The sequence below is a fragment of the Martes martes genome, assembly GCF_963455335.1.
Source record: "Martes martes genome assembly, chromosome: 12".
In the NCBI taxonomy this organism is placed as follows: Eukaryota; Metazoa; Chordata; class Mammalia; order Carnivora; family Mustelidae; genus Martes; species Martes martes.
Genome location: NC_137900.1, coordinates 91,595,461 through 91,611,953, shown reverse-complemented (window position 1 = coordinate 91,611,953; position 16,493 = coordinate 91,595,461). Strand labels below are relative to the sequence as shown.

The following is a 16,493-nucleotide window of genomic DNA, read 5'->3' as shown; positions in this document are numbered from 1 at the left end:
TTTCTTCTGTTTTCTATTAAAATATTTTTTCCTGGGTGCCGGGGTGGCTCAGTGGGTTAAGCCTCTGCCTTCAGCTCAGGTCATGATCTCAGGGTCCTGGGATAGAGCCCCACATCGGGCTCTCCACTCAGCAGGGAGTCTGCTTCCTCCACTCTCTCTGCCTGCCTCTCTGCCTACTTGTGACCTCTTTCTCTATGTCACATAAATAAATAAAATCGTTAAAAATACATATATTTTTTCCTAAGTCACGTCTCTGTTGGGTGATACGCTGTTAACTTTCTGTCCCTCGACAAAGATCCCAGCCGGTCATCCCCATACACCAGCTGCCACCACGCCCAGCGGCAGCTCACTTTGGGAAACCACCTTCCCGGTGCCAGAGGTTTGCTCCTCAGCACAGGCAGCGTCCTGCGTGTTACAGGATGCAGGGATTTTTAGGAACTAAAAAGGAGCTCTCCCCTACCACACACTGACTGAGAATTGGTTCCACTGGGATTTAATTTATGTATTGAACTTAGTCATTCTGAGACCATGGGGTTCGTCATTTCCCCCTTCCAAGAGGAAGTGCCATTATGCGTTTGAAACTTCTCAACATGCTCTGAAGGTATTTTTGGAGGGTGGGGGACATTTTGGGAAGTCGTGCAGCTTATCTAAGTCAAATAGTACTTGCATTTCTAGTATGCAGAAAATGTGTAGGCACAGAAAGAGACTAGGTGGCGGAGGACACACCAGTGACCTACCTTGTGGGGGAAACCAAGCAGCAAGGAGCTTTCTTAGCACCTCATGACTTCTCTCTTGTGTGGGGTTTAGGAGCTGGTCAGACTTACCATCGAGAAGCAGGGGCATCCGTCTCCAACCAGCCCAGTGAAACCCAGTTCCCCAGCCTGCAAACCCGACGGGTGAGTTCTGACTAAACCCTCCAGTCACTGGGGAGAGAGTGGGAGCCAGAGTAGGCAGGCTGTTTGAGGCCTGTACTCCTTTCTCGGCGACCTCAGGGTGGGTACCCGTATTATTTCAAAGTGTGCATAGCTCACGCGCACTTTGAATTGTTGCCTGATCTCAAGGCTAACAGTCCACGTGACTCGGGATACCGTGCAAGCGTCACGTGACCCACGCCTGTGCTTTTCTGGAGGAGCTTCCTTTCATCACTGGAACGAACTTGGAAGGGTTGGGTTTGGGGGATTTGGCTTGAGAGCATTTAGCTTTATCAGGAAGATAAACTGAGGGCCATGTGGACAGTTTTAAGGCCTTGCAACAGGTTCTAGCATAAGTGCCTAGAAAAAATATAAAAGATCAGTTTGGAGCATTTGGAGAGCCTTTAGGTCACGTAGTCTGAGGTTCCCTCCTACAGACAAGGAAACTGAGATGCGGTCAGGGGGACTTGGCCAGGCTCCTGCTGTGTGTGTTTGTGATCAAACCAGACTCGAAACCCCACCTCTGCCATGGAGCTCCAGGCACAGTGTCCAGGGCTCCTGGTCCTCGGCCCGGTGCCCCGCATTATTTCCATGCCCTGGTCCCCTTCTGCCCCTCCCAAGACCTGTGTGTGCTCTGTAACCTTCTGTAACCCCAAGTGCTTCTCATTCTCCAGCCAGTCTGAGCTCCCCCTGACAGATCGAGAGATGGAGATCCTAAACAAGACAACCGGCCTGTCCCAGTCGACCGAGCTTCTCCCAGACTCTACGGATGAGGAGGTTGCACCCCCCAAGCCCCCGTTACCTGGCATTCGGGTGGTTGATAACAGGTAATTTTTATATTTCTGGCACCCTCTCTACCTAAGGCATAATCTGACGAAAGGATGTAGAAGTGAAGGTGGTGCCGTGAGGGTGAGAACTTGGAACCCTGCCCCTTTCGCTCCTTAGAAGCCTTGGAATCTTGAACTTCCTTGGGAAGGCATCTATGGAGGACGTGAGCCTGGCCGCAGAGCCTTCCCTTGCCACACGCTCCAAGAACTCCCAGTGGAGTACCGTTTAGCCTTACAGCTTACGGTGGAAGGAAGAGAAACAGTTTTTCTGATTTTAGGTTTTTGGGCATTAATAGGTTTATCTTGGCAGCGGTGGAGTGGGACAGGAGTTGAAAGTGTGAGAAGTAGCTGGGAAGTGTCTGATAATGAAAGATCCCCTCATTCTGCACCCTCATGTCTTCGTAAAGAGCTTTCGTTTGAGTTATCCGGTTTGATAGGATCTCTTGATCTGTTTCAGTCCTCCACCGGCATTGCCGCCGAAGAAGAGACAGTCAGCTCCATCCCCGACCCGAGTGGCTGTCGTTGCCCCCATGAGTCGAGCCACCAGCGGCTCCAGTTTGCCTGTTGGAATTAATAGGCAGGTAATGTAGCCCCGTCTGGCAAGGCAGAGGAAGGCTTTGGGTTCGGGAACCCGGATCATGCTGGTCTTCGGCCCCTGGCAATGAGAGGATGGTTCCTCTCTTGGCAGGACTACGGGACCTTGTAGCAGTTCCCTCGTTGGGGAGGGGGCGGGGGTGGAGAGGCTGGAGCTAGGAGTGTCTCCAGAGGACATCTGAGCCTGGCTCCGGGGTGCTTGCTTGCCACACAGACCCAGCACTCAGCAAGGCTCCTTTCTCGGAAGTCACAGACCTGGCTTTTTACTGCTTACATCAAAGATGGGCCTTTCCATCCGGTTTCGGAGTGTGGCAGTCTCCTCTGACTAAACGTGCTGACCCCTCTCCCCTGGGCCCTGCCACCGTTTCTCAGAAGTGACTTGAGCTTGTCTTTCTTTCTCCACACGAGGATTTTGACGTGGACTGTTACACACAGAGGCGCCTCTCAGGAGGCAGCCACTCGTATGGCGGGGAGTCGCCCCGCCTGTCCCCCTGCAGCAGCATAGGCAAGCTCAGCAAGTCGGACGAGCAGCTGTCCTCTCTGGACAGGGACAGTGGCCAGTGCTCCCGGAACACAAGCTGTGAAACACTAGGTGAGCGCCGGGCGTCCTGGTCACGCCTCCTGTCTCATCGTTCCTTGGTGGCTGCTTTGGGGTCACACAGGGAGGCCAGGCAGTGGTCATACAGCCCTGGCCAGCTCAGTCAGATCTGCTTCCTCGTCTGCAGACTGAGGCTACCAACATCCACCTCTCTCAAGGAGGTGGGGTGTTGGGTGAAATAACCGTGTGTGTGCATCGACGGAGGAGATGCTCAGGTGGTAGCTGTCGTTATGGTCAATCTGCAGTGTGCAGTCTGATTCCCTTTGCCCGCATGGGAGTCACCCGTGCTCAGAGCTGTGGGTGGTGAAGGGGCTGGTGAAGGGGAGAGCCCCTAATGACTTTGGACGAAGGGCAAAGGCAAGCAAGCAGTGTGTGCTGACCTCCTGGTTGGCCTGGGCCAGGGGTGGGGGGGCAGAGGCAAGTCCAAAAGGCAGCTGGGCAGGAGGTGTCAGGAGCATTAAGCTGTTTGTGTCCCGTGAGCTCGATGTTCCACTTGGAGAGTTTATCTTAGAGATCTGTGGCAGGATTTCGATCCAAGGACATTAATGTCAGCATCATTGGGAGGAGTGGTAGACCGGAAAATCAGTGGTAGGAAAGCAGAGGAGTTGTACGCGTGTGTGGTGGGATAACACGCGAGTCTGAGAAATCAGTCACGATAACACTGATCAACAGACAAAATCCAAGACCACCCACATGGTATTTTCTCAGTTGGGTTTTTAAAAAAAAGAATCCTAGGGGGAAAAAGACTTTTAAGGAAATACATTAAAATGTAAACAGATTATAGTTAAATTATGGGATTGTGGATTTTTTTTTCTATTTTGGCCACCTTTTCTACAGTGGTCACGCATTTTTCTTTCTTTTTTTAAATAAGAAATTCAAAAAATACAGGAAAATACAAAGAACAGGGTAGCAAACAGCCATTTTCCTGCTTTTATGTGTTCAAGCAGGGAGAAGAATGAAGAATATAAAATACAAGGTAGAGATGAGACAGAAATCGTGTTTGTGTCACGCACAAATGAATGGGATTGGGTAAAGCAGAGAGTTGGATCGCTGCTTTCTGCGGGGCCTTGTGGCTGACAGTCATGTTTTTCCTGTTGCGAATGCAGATCACTATGATCCCGACTACGAGTTCCTTCAGCAAGACCTCTCTAACGCAGACCAGATACCTCAGCAAGTGGCCTGTAACCTTAGCCCGTTGCCGGAGTCCTTGGGAGAGTCTGGGTCTCCGTTTCCTGGCCATCCCTTCCAGTTGCCTCCAGCACCTCCGGAGGGGCCGTCGGCCGCGGGACAGCACGTGGACATGCCGCCCGCCCTCCCCGAGAAGAAGCGCAGGAGTGCGGCCTCTCAGACCACGGACAGTTCTGGCTGCCGAGTGTCCTACGAGCGGCACCCCTCCCAATACGACAACATCTCCGAGGACGACCTGCAGAACCCAGCGTCGGTCCCGTCCGTCCCCTTCACGCCCTTTGCTGCTATTGTCCCCTTTCAGCAAGGAGGGTCCTCAGCCTCCGTCGAATTCGTGGGTGATTTCACTGTTCCTGAGTCAACAGGTGACCCGGAAAAACCGCCTCCTCTACCAGAGAAGAAAAACAAACACAGTAAGCTTTCGTCGACTGTTGTCTGGAAGCACACTCTGTGACGTAAAAGGCGGGTGCGTTTGATCTGAGCATGTAAGCATTAGGCCAGAATCAAACGAGCGGCCTCATACTTTCATGAAAGATGGGGCCTGCGGTATGTGGACACTTCTGGGAGCCTTGTTTTGTCGGTCCTGGTGACGGTTTGTAGAGCTTGTTAAGCCAACCTCCCTTACGGCCTCTCTCAGCTCTCAGGCCGCCAAGGAGCCCTGAGTGTCTGGCCTGAACACCCAGCGACACAGAAGTTAAGTGAGGGTCACAGCTTCAGGACAGCATTACGGCAACATCTGGGTAAAGTGGGACGGACATTTGAATTGAGTTAGAGCTCACCGTGCCCACAGAGGGGTTTCCGAGGAGCCCTGAGAGCGTGCAGGGTTGCTGTGCAGAGAGGTCCCTGGTACGCCCCGCCCCTGCCCCGCCCCCACCCCATCCCCTGCCCGCCTTCTGTTTGCAGACAGGGACTGTCACGGAATGAGAACCTGAGGCTGCTTGGTCGGGGCTGCTGAGGACGTTTCTCAGACTGCAGATTTGTAATTATGCTGTTACTAGGGTCCAGGGGTGGAGCTGAAATTTTAGATGTTTGTAGTTGGAATATTTTCCGACGGTCACTTTGCCATCAAATTCCCAAGTAGAGATTGTTTTCCTGCTGGCATCCAGCTCTCTCCGCCCCGCCCCGTCCCCCATTCCACTGGCCCACTGCTCCATCTGTCTGGCGGACTGGCCGTCACCATTTGGCTGTGTGTGTGGGCACCTGGGCCACACAGCCCCAGGCTCCCTGGCCTCAGCTGAAGCGCCCAGCAGAGAACGTCCACCAACTAGGAATTGACTCTCCTTTCCAAATTCCCAAGTGAGAGCATCTGATTGGCCCCAGCCGGCATGGGGTCCACCCTCGAAGAAGGGGAGAGTGGTTAATGCAGCAGGGGTGGCCCCGAGGGCGGCTGGGTAGGCCTTGTCTCCCAGCTCCTTGCTGGGTGTCGCCCAGGCTGCGTCCTGGCCTAGGGTGGTCTCGTCCCCCAGCTGGAGGGAGAGCTGGCTCTGGAAGGCTGATGAGGTCATTCCCGTCTGCCATTCACGTGTGAGACACAGGGTGCTCCTAGCAGGGATCGCCAGCGGCAGTGCCGGGAGTATTCCCCTCAGTGTCTCTCCCTCCGCACTGGCAAGTGTCTGGAGAGCTGTTGGCCTTTCCCCTCAACCCCCTTTACCTTGACTCGAGCAGTGTGCCACTCTGGGCTCACCCCCTTTCCTCTCCCCGGAATCCTCTGAACCCAGAACGCAGGGCGCAACTGATCCGAGCACACTGCAGCAGGTGCCTGGTGTGGCCTGGCCGTGGAGCCAGGGGCCTCACCTTCTCGGCTTTTAGAGCAGGTGTGGGCCATGGCCCTCATGTGGGGCTGCAGAGAGGAGGAGGAAGGAGGCAGCCGCTGTTCCCTTTCCAACAGCCTCAAGTCTCCAATGGCTAAAAATATTTTCTGTTTAGACATCTATTTTTAGGCTTTATCTCTTCCATCAGTGTCTGTAGCACTTGTGTCTGCAAACCTTGAAAAACTACTAAGAGCTTAAGGTGTGGCACGCCCTGGGCTAAAGCTTCACACACCATCGTGTTTAGTCTTCACTGGCTTCAGGCAGTGATAGTAGCGTGGTTTATAGAAGAAACCGGAGTGCAAAGGAACTGAGCCTCGCCGGCGACAGCTGGCAAGTGGGTGGCAGATCTGGGTTTTGGAGCAGGCCTGTGTTTTCCCAGCACACTGAGGAGGAAGGGATCCAGCCCTCCTTTGTGGAGACCGTATGGGTTTCAGTAGTGACTTCCAGGCAGCAGGAAGTCTTTTTTTGTGCCCCATGAAAGGACCCCCAAACTTGAGGCCTAGTCCTAGTCTCCAGTTCATTCTTCACTCCCCGTGGGGGCCCTTGAGGAGTTCCATCTTTGACCTGGTGGGAAACTTGCAAAGTCACTTTGTGGGAAAGGAGGGAGAGACTCATCATCCCTTGTGTTTGGCTGACGCTGGACAAAGCTCGTACGTACACAGTCCTGATATCATAGTGTCCTCCTTTGGGTTGCACTGATGCCCTAAGGGTCCCCTTGCTGAGGACAGCCCTCCGAGCCCGTCATGCCCGACAAGCTTCCTGATCATTGCCCGCAGTCCTCGGTGCCCGCTGGAGCGCCAGCCTGCCGAGCATGCCCAGTGACGCCCGCTCCTCTCTTCTCAGAGCTCTCGTGTTTGGCTGCCTTTGAGACGGACCCAGTCTTCCTTATTTCTCGAAGGTCGTGAACCTCGCTACTGTCTCTGTGCTTGGTGAGCAAGTCCCAGCAAGCGCTTAGACATCCGGAAGGTCCGTTCTTACTGAAACTTCCTGTTTTAGTCAGGAGAAGCTGCTTGTGTTCAGTCTTTTTAGGGAGCACTCGGTGGGCATTTGGGATCCCCGTCTAAGGCTCGCACCTTCCTCTAGAACCTCATGGTGTCGGTCGTGCAGTGCCCCAGAAGAGCATCACGGGGCTCGAGGGGGTGGCGAGCTACACTTGCCTTCAGGCAGCGGTGCCCTCCTGGGTGATACCACCTTTTCCTACGCGCCGGTTACGGCCAAGCTCTGCTCTGCGCTCGCTGGAGTGAAGACATTCTTATTGATTCTTTGAAATAAAGGAGATGACTTTGCACCCCCTCCTCCAGTGAAGGGCACCAGAAAGACGCCGCAGAGAAAGGTGTTCCCCGTCTACCTTGACCCCAGTTGAGGGTCTCCAGCTAAGCCCCCCAGCCTCAGGCTATGTGAAAATACAGAACGAAGCTGTGTGGAATTGCGCTGGACACTTCTTCTGGGTATCCAGCAGGTGCTCCTTCCCAGCACTTGTGACGTGACCCAGGAGGACAGCACCCGGCTCTGGATGGTACCTTCGACCGCTGCCATTCCTGTGCCTGACATACACGCACCTAAGTTCCTTTGCTTCCAAACCTGGGACCCTTTGTCTTCTCAGCTCCCTCCGTCACTAGCTCCCTACTAGGGTGTGTGCCGCAGCCCTGCAAGTAAACCGATGAGCCCTCGTTCCTCACTCATGAATCAAGCGGTCATAACCGCGTTTTCCCTGCAAACATGGCCATGTTCGTGTTTATAGGGAGTTCCCTCACTCTCAGGAGCTCCCTCCACCTCCAAGAGAACGGGAGGGCAGTACTGCACTTCAGGCCAGCCTTGACCTGGACTTCGCCGTGGGGAGGGTCAGATGTGGGCTCCAGTCCCATAGAGAGAGGGGGATTACAGAAGACCTGCCCCCACCCAGCCTCCCGGCTTCATAAGGGGCCAAAGGGCCGGACACAGTCAACTCCAAGCTGTCACTTGCCCCGAACCTTTAGGGCATGTAGAAGGGCCTGGCTCTGGAGTTGGGGCTCCCATCGCTAACCCCAGTAGGGAGTGAGGTGCACACTGATGCCCCCATGCAAGGGCTAAGGGCTCTGCACCTGCCTCAGGACAGGGTGCCTGCGAGGAGGGGTCCCTGAGATGCTTTGCCTCCCCGGGTGGTCGAGGGCCTTGCTGGCGTCTGCGGCTGGGCTCCCTGGCCTTGAGGGTGTCCGGCTGAGTCAAGGAGCCTGCCCCTGGGCGGCCTTGAAGCTTCGGGCAGAGCTACCCCGGGGGAGCAGGAGGGTGGCAAGGGCCAGCCTTTCTGAAGGAGGTTTAGGGAGGAGAGGGTGCACATGTTTTCCTCACGGTCTCTGCCTCCCACCAGGATGTTCTGTAGCCTCTGGGCTCGAAGGGAGAGTGGGATTTAGTGGCTGTTACTTTCTGTTGACCCGGTAGGGGCTTCACAAGACCAACCCAGGGCCATTGCCTGGTTTAGCAAGTCTTATGGTCGGGATGGATGAGGTGTGTTTCGTTCACTCATTCATTCTACAGATGTCTGTGGACACTGCTGTGTGTCAGGCACCGGTGGGGCAGCGGCAGACGTGGGCCGGCCCTGTCCTCCGGTAGCTTCAGCTCTCCAGGGACAGGCATAAACCTCCAGCCACACCACAATCTGTTGCCTAAACAACCGCAAGGCCCCAGAGTTGTTTTCTCAAGACAAAGCAACTCCAGGCCAGCCTGGAGGACAACCCTTCGTAGGTTCCCATCAGTACGGCGGCAGATCGGCCTCCTTGCCCTGTTCCCACAGCCTCTCCTGACCCTCCCAACTGATTGCCTCACTCCTTCCAGCCTCCCCTTTCTGGCTGTGCTCTGCTTTCTGGACCCCTGGCCTGGCCTTTGCCGTTGCCCAGCCTGTAGCCTTGGTGTGGAAGGCCTCAGGTAGCTTGTCTGTGTCCTGGAGAAGCCCCCAGCACCGAACCACTTCACTCTCTGTCCCCAGCATTCACACCTGGTCTGTTTTCTGTCTCCTGGGAGGGTGTGAGCCTCACATGAACAGAAGACTTGCTTGCTGGCCCCTGTGTGGTCCCAGCCCCTGAGCTGGTGCCCAACACGTAGGTGTCTGGTAAAATCACATATGTGGGACAGTCCCACAGGTGGCTCATGACTATGGGAAGGGCTAAGAGGATGCCATGGAGAGACAAGGAGGGGCTGCTGGGCAGACGGTTGGTGCGGAGCCTCCGGAGAAGCCAAGCCACAGGCAGGGGAGAGCCTGCTCTGCAGGACACATGCACACATCCCTGAGTATTCCCAAGAGGGGAGGAAGACCACGCGTCTGGGGTCAGAGGAGTGGGAAGTGGTGCCTAGCCTCGGGTGCGACCACAGGGTGCCAGGAAACCCCCAGGGCTTTTTGGGGAGTGTGGGGGGTCCCTCATGTGCTTTTTAAAAAATAGACTACTTTTTGAAGCGGGTAAAGACAGTTTTTTAGAGTGGTTTTAGGTTCAGGGCACCACTGAGTGGAAAGTACAGAGAGTTCCCGCAGGTCCTGGCCTCCCGCATTGTCACCTCTCCGCCACAGTGCTGTGTGTGAGTCACCCAGCCTGCACAGTTGCGTCCCTGTCGGCCAGAGCCACAGCCTGCGTGGGGCTCACCCTTGCTGTGTGGCCGTGGGTTTTGGTTGGTTGGGCAGCATGGTGGTGCCGGGCAGTTGCGGGGGAGGGTGCTCTGTGGGCCTGGCCATGGCTTGGCCGCGCAGGGAGGAGCCCTCTTGGGGTGAGGGGGTTCAGCCGTGTGCCCCGCAGCTGCCCCCAGTAACACCGGGCCGCCCCCGCCCCCGTGTGCCCCGCAGTGCTGGCCTACATGCAGCTGCTGGAGGACTACTCGGAGCCACAGCCGTCCATGTTCTACCAGACGCCGCAGAACGAGCACATCTACCAGCAGAAGAACAAGCTCCTCATGGAGGTGTACGGCTTCAACGACTCGTTCAGCACCGAGGCCCCGCAGGAGCTGGCGCCGCCCCCCGCCCTGCCCCCCAAGCAGCGGCAGCTGGTAAGCCACCCTCCACCGCGGGACCCTCTGCTGCCGGGGACCGCGCGGCTTCCCACGCGGGCGCTCTGCTTCCTCCGCCGGGCTCCCCCGACGCCCCACCCTGGGGGTGGCGGCGCCTTTCTCTCCCGGAGCAGCCCCGCGCAGCTGGGCCTGGCGGGTGCTCAGAACGTCCGCTTTCTCTGCTGACGGTCTCTTGTATTTTCCCTCTCTTCTCTGGCTCCGACATAGACCTCCCAGAAAGGAGGGACTCAATCAGGGCACAGGGCCTGGTCTGTGTAGGCCCATCTGTGGACTTGATTTACATAATGGCCCAACTACGTGGAGTGACTGACACCCCACCCTGGCCAGGGATGGCCCCGTGGAAACAAGCTCTATTGAAGCACGATGGCCTTACACAGAGCCATTCTGTGTTCCTGGCATGGCACCCTAGCTCCTCTGAAAACCTCCCTGTGTGAGGAGCCCCTGTAGGTAACCAAGCCCAAGTCAGCACAGAGGGCAGGCTGTCCTGCCCGGGACCGAGCCGGCGGGCGGGCAGATCACATGTGCCTGCTGCGTCCCTCCCGAGCCCTGTCCCTACGGCTCCCAGTTTACCAACCGGGGAGACCTTGGTCAGATGGTAGAGTCCGAGCAACTCACCGGGAAGAGTCCAAAGGGATTCTTGACCTGTTCAGAGCTGCACGTGCCATTACGCTCATCAGCTGGGCCAGCCTGGTAGTGTTCCCACCGCAGAGGGGCCTGGCCATCTTTCGTCCTTCGTGAGAGGACGCAGAGGTGCTGGCCTGCCTTTTCTGACCCCGGGTTACTCCTCGAGCCCCCGCCCCCCCACCAGGGACCCCTGAGCTTTCCCACATTCGGTGAGCTCGGGCTGACCAGTCAGAGCCCGGGACTAGCTGTGTCTCACGACTCGCACTCAGGGCCTCAGGTCTTCACCCTCCCCATGAACACCTGAATATGCCCCAGTATGAATCTACGTGGCTGTGAAAATGTTTCAGAAAACCATCTTTACCATGGAAATAGAAACGCCTGCCCCAGGGACCTCTGACCTTAAATGTTTGGTTGGACAGTCGAATTGGATCTCGTTGAGATCTGACACATCTCAGCTCCTTCTGCCGGTGTCCACGGGTGCCCATTGGTCATCCTTGGGCATCTTCTCTGCACCATGGAGCCCCCGGGCTTCACACAGACCCCTAGGGAGCACTCGGAATCAGAGCCTGAGTGGGGGAGCCTGCCAAGCCCTCCCTGTGCTGCGGGGAGGTAGTGAGGGGCCCAGGAGCGGGGCCAGTGCCCATCTGAGCGCCCCCTGCGTCTGCACTGTGGCTTCTGTTTGGCTTCACGTGGTGTTCCCCACGGCCTCTGTCACCCCCCCATTAAGTCAGCTGAGACAGAGGGAGCCTGAGAGACTTCACTGGAACCCACCTGCCACGGGAAGGAGAAGACGGGGGACCAAGCCCAGCTCTGGCCACAGCCTGGCGCAGCTCGTGACATGGCCTGTGCCTGCTGCGTGGCTGCGTGGCTGCGTGGCTGCCCTCTCACAGATGCAGATGCAGGAAGGCTCGTGCTCCATTTTACCAGCAAAAATAGTAGTTCTCGTTGTGCCCGCTGGCCCGGTACAGTGCAGTAGGCCTGGCTCTGAGCGATTTACACACGGGTGGGCCTAGATAGTTGTTCCCATTTTATAGATGCAGAGCCTGAGGCACACAGAGCTTTAAATAATGCCCGAGGCCAAACAGGTCCCAAATGGTGAGACCCAGGTTCAAAGCCAGGTGACCTGGCTCTAGCAGCGCCCTCTGTGGAAGCAGGAATAACTCCAGGGTCTGCTCCCCAGGGGAGGACCTTGAGGCCCCAAGTCAGTGCCGGAGCTGGATCCCGAGCCCCCTTGGCCTCCTTCCACGTTGCCATCACTTCCAGTGAACACAACTTGTAGGAAGGTTACCTTTTTAAATCCCTCACAAGGAGGTGAGGGAGGACACCCTCTCGTCCGGGTAGACTCAGGCAGGCATCTTGGATTCCTCTGCTGAGCCAAGAAGCCATCCCTCTCCAGAACGTCCAAGCAGAATTCAGTAGCAGCCTATGAGCCTTCGTGTGTACCTGCCTGACCGTTCTCTGCTTTTCTCCCTCCTTCCCTGTCTTCTCTCTCGTCCCTTCTGTCCAGCAGGCCTCCTATGCTGCTTCTTCCTTCTCCTCTGTCTCCTACTGTGTCCAGCAAACTAAAGTGGCCTTCACCCCCGAGGACAGCAGTGCCACTCAGGGCATCAGTGTGTCCGTCTCTAACTCCTTTCTCAGCCGGCACGGCACCTTGCCTGTGCCCTCGGTGAGTCGCTCCCTGCTGCTCTTTGCTTGGAAACGTGAGTGTGAGCTTTCATTTGTCTCCTGTGCCTCCTGACCTGTGTGCTGCTGCCCAGCCCTAACTCTGTCCTCTTGCAGACCCTGCACTAGATGGGAAGGGACATACGCAGTTGGTCTTAAGTGGCCTGAGGGACTGTGTGAAGTGGTGGTGTGGGCAGGGTGGGGGTGGGGACCGGGAAATGTTAGCGGGTCACTCTCAGCATTACCATTCAGGTGTTAACTGGCAGAAATACTTTGGCCTTTTTACCTTGGTCTCCCGTTGGGCCGTGGGTCAGCCCTGTAAGTATTCTGTATTTAAAGAAAAGTCCTCCTCCCATAGGAAGCAAGGCCAGGGAGAGCAGGCCTTACCAGGGCAGGACAGAGTTTGAGTCTGAGTCTATGGGGCCTTGCCGGTTAACCTCTGCTGTGTAGTAAAGCACTCCAAAACTCAGTGGCTTAAAATGGCAGTAACTGCTTGTCAGTGCTTAGGACACAGGCTGGCAGCGTGGTGGACGGCCGATCTGACTTTGGCTGTCCTCACCGACATCTCTGGGACCTCCGCTGGGACTGCGGGCTGCTGTGGCCGTGCTCCTCCGGACCCGCTGGCCTCCGTGAGGCCAGCCCGGGCTTGCTGCGGCCCCGGGAACGGATGGGAGTGTGCAGGGTGTCTTTGGGCCTAGGCGCAGAACCGGCCCACTGCCTGTCACTCCCTGGCATTCTCTCGCTTGAATCACAAGGCTGATCTGGGATTCCAGGAGTAGGGAACTGGGCTCCACCGCTCGCCGGGAGCTACTGCCCAGTCACCTTGCCGAGGGACATGGCTGCAGGAGGGGAGCGGATGCTGCTGTTTCTGTAAACAGTTTCCTTCCGAAACGTAGCGGGCACTAACCCTTAGAGAGGCAAGTACTGGTGTGTTACCGTCTGCTGAAATGCGCATCTGTCCAGACACCCGAATGGCCACTGTTCTTCCTTCAGTTTGTTGAGATGGGACTGAGTAGCCTGGAAGAGCTTGGCTGAGGCCGTGTTTGGGTTCTGCTTGAGATCAGCTTTGCCGCTGGGTAGTTTGTTTATGCCTCCTGCCTCTGTTTCTTTCCTTCGAGATCACACGTCTCTCTTATTTCGTGATTGTGGGGATTGAGTAAAATCACACAGGAAAGTTGATTATTACAGCTCTTGCTCTCAAGAGTTCTGGGTTCTAGGCTCGGCTCCGTCCTTGTTCTGCACGTAACAGCTTGGACATGGGGCTTCACCTGCCTGGGCTTCCTTTTCAGAGCTCTACAGCCTGGTGACTCGCATAGACCTAGCCAAGCTCGGGCTCCCAGTGTGGTCTTGTCTGGTTTCTGTCTTTGGGAACCATCCATCCGGGGCCCAGGTTAAGACAGTCCTGCCTGCAGTGAGGAATGCACTGTTCCTTTGGGTGCTAGGGCCTAACTTTTTAGAGCCCTGAGCAACTGTACGCTTGCCGTAGAAAGGCTGAACACCCGTTCCTCCGCACTCCTGGCCCTACCCTGGCACACAGACACCCTCTGTTTCCTCAGCAGGCATTTCTGGCAAGCTCCTTTCACAAATCCTGCAAAACTTGGCCTTTACACAATCCAGCTCTTGACTGTTTTTTCCCACTCTACGAACAGAAAGTGTGAGTTATCCTAAGAAAGCATCTACAATGCCCCTTTTGTACAGTTTGGGGTTGGAGGGCTGTCAGTGATCAGAACTGTTTGCTACAGAGTTGATGAAAGTTTGAGGGCATTTCAGTGAATTTGGGACATGAGTGTGTCATGGTTTTAATCCCTTGGGACTCAGGGGAGAGTCAAGGCACCTTGCACTGGAAAGACTGCATCCTCCGTCCCAACGCCGCAGTGCAGCCCAGGGGAGTGAGCTACTGAAAGGCCTTTTTTTTTTTTTTTTTTTTAGATTTTATTTATTTATTTGAGAGAGAGAGGGGGGATGAGAAAGAGAGAGTATGAGAGGAGAGAGGTCAGAGGGAGACACAGACTCCTTGCCAAGCAGGGAGCCCGATGTGGGACTTGATCCCGGGACTCCAGGATCATGACCTGAGTCAAAGGCAGTTGCTTAACCAACTGAACCACCCAGGCGGAAGGGGCTTTATTTCTTAAAAGGAAAGTCCCCCAGCCTCCAGAGCTATTAGTAATGGCCTGAATGTTTGGGACATTTGACATCCGATGTGCTGACACCCCAGAGAAGTGGTTTAGTGCCATGCCAACATATTCTTCGTGTGTTCTCTGCTTGCATTCTGAGATGAGCCCTGAATGGAGGGCCTTGGGTTGTTCTCAGAGCGGCCCTGTATTCCTGAATCTCATCGTTCTGTCATTCCGGGGCCTGTGTCATCCTTCCAACATGGAATTCTGAAGGGGTGCCCCTTGGGAATATAGCTGTTGTCAGATGTGACGACGCCTCACCCTCTCAGCGACCTGTTACTTCTGCTGGGGAAGATTCTAACCATTGAAAACCTCCTGGGAACCCTGGGGCTCAGTCAGTCAAGTGTCCGACTCTTGATTTCAGCTTAGGTCATGATCTCAGGGTCGTGAGATCGAGCCTGGCTTTGGGCTCTGTGCTGAGCGTGGTGCCTACTTAAGATATTCTCTCTGTCTCTCTCTCTCTCTGCCCCTCCACCCACTCATGTGTGCAGTCACACTCTTTAAAAAAAAAAAAAAAAAGAAAACAAGACAAAACAAAACCTCTTGAATTAGAGCAGGAAAGCTGCATTGACCAAGCTTAATTGAAGTAGGGGCTGAAAAAGCATCTTATTCCGTCATCCCGGCGTTCCAGGATGAGTTACGCAGCAAGCACAGGGATTCCCCCCATGCGGGTTATGCAGCAGGAAGGATCCTGAGGCAGCGTGTGAGTAAGGCCAGGAGAGTCACAGGCTGTCCGTGGGAGCACCCTGGGCTGCAGAGCCAGGACAAGGTCAGGCAGAGCTCTGCAGGGGAGCTGGCTGTGGCCTGAAGGACAGTTAGGGTTTCAGGTAGGTAAGGGGTAAAGGTCGGGGAGAATGAGTCCAAGATGTTCCACACAAAAAGACCTACCTGGAGGATGGGAGCCAGAAAGCCTAATGTGCATTCTGGAAGGGGGCCTCCGGGGTGAGTGCTCAGGGATCGAGGTTATGGGGGAGCCGGCCAACAGGGTGGTGCCCGTCGTCAGCCCTTCCGTGTGTCCTCAGGGTCAGCACTCCTTAACTGAAACAGACCGCTTCCCCAGCTGCTCCCTCCTGAGCGCGGCCCTTGCGGGTCGGGCTGGGGGTGCCCCCCGCCCAGCATCTTCCACTGCATCTGCTCTGCTCTGCTCAGCTGTCTCGTCCCACGGAAGGGTCCGCTTGCAGTCCGTGGACTTCCTGTCCTGCCCGGCTCATGCTGCATCCTAGGAGAGTGGATCATCCGTGCAGACAGGCGTGCAGACCCGACGTGTGGTCTCTGGGCCGTTACGCCCCGTTTAGTAGAGAAAAGTGTTTAGGGAAACTAGGACTGAGCGAGAGCAGGAAAGATGCGGAGAGCCATGGGCAGCCTCCGAGAGGCCCAGGGAGGCCGGGCCCCTGTACCTGGTCTGATCCCATGGGGCCTTGGCCACATGCCTGGCCCTGGGGGCGCTGGGAGGTGCTTCAGTGATGGGACTTCCTGCAGACGGCTCTCTGACATGTCCCGAGGGTCCTCCCTTTCTGTCCCCAGACTCTCTCAGTCAGTGCTATCCCCAGAGCTGCCCCCTGCGTTCTCCCCGCAGCCCTAACATGCTGGCTGCCTGCCTTCTGCCTCCACTCCAGGTCCGGTCACTCGGTGTCAGCCCTTTCCCTCCGCACTGAATTCCCACGTGCTGTCTCCTTCCCCGGGCCCTTCTTTGGCTCCAGTTGGCTCTGCTTCTGAATCTTGGTCTTGTGACTCTAAAAAGAATCTTAAAAGTTGGATGGGGTCTACGTTCACTTTACTCTTGACCAAAGTAGTGAGAATCTCTCCTGGGGGCCTGAATGGCTCAGTCGGTGAAGCATCTGGGGCTTCAGCTCAGGTCCTGATCCCAGGGTCCTGGGATCGAGCCCTGAGTCAGGCTTTCTGCTCGGCGGGGGGTGTGCATCTCCCGCTCTCCCCCTCTGCCCGTCTCCACCTGTGTGTGTGTGTCTCTCTCTCTCTCTCAAATAAAATCTCTTTTAAAAAGTTAAAAAGAGAAAAAGAAAATCTCTCAGTAACCATTAAGGTTGCCAGTGCTGTTCAGGTATTGAAATGTTGCTGTC

The 16,493-nt window shown here is 55.9% G+C and overlaps 1 protein-coding gene across 1 annotated transcript in view; it reads left to right on the top strand.

Annotated features, from left to right (window-relative positions):
* Positions 1–16,493, top strand: part of RAPGEF1 (Rap guanine nucleotide exchange factor 1) — a 136,249-nt gene that overhangs the window by 90,045 nt on the left and 29,711 nt on the right. Inside the window, exons 6-11 of the mRNA XM_080820249.1 lie at positions 808–896; positions 1,586–1,738; positions 2,196–2,319; positions 2,741–2,924; positions 4,037–4,528; positions 9,735–9,934. Of these exons, the coding sequence (XP_080676375.1) occupies positions 808–896; positions 1,586–1,738; positions 2,196–2,319; positions 2,741–2,924; positions 4,037–4,528; positions 9,735–9,934 (1,242 nt within the window). The remainder of the gene's footprint in view (positions 1–807; positions 897–1,585; positions 1,739–2,195; positions 2,320–2,740; positions 2,925–4,036; positions 4,529–9,734; positions 9,935–16,493) is intronic.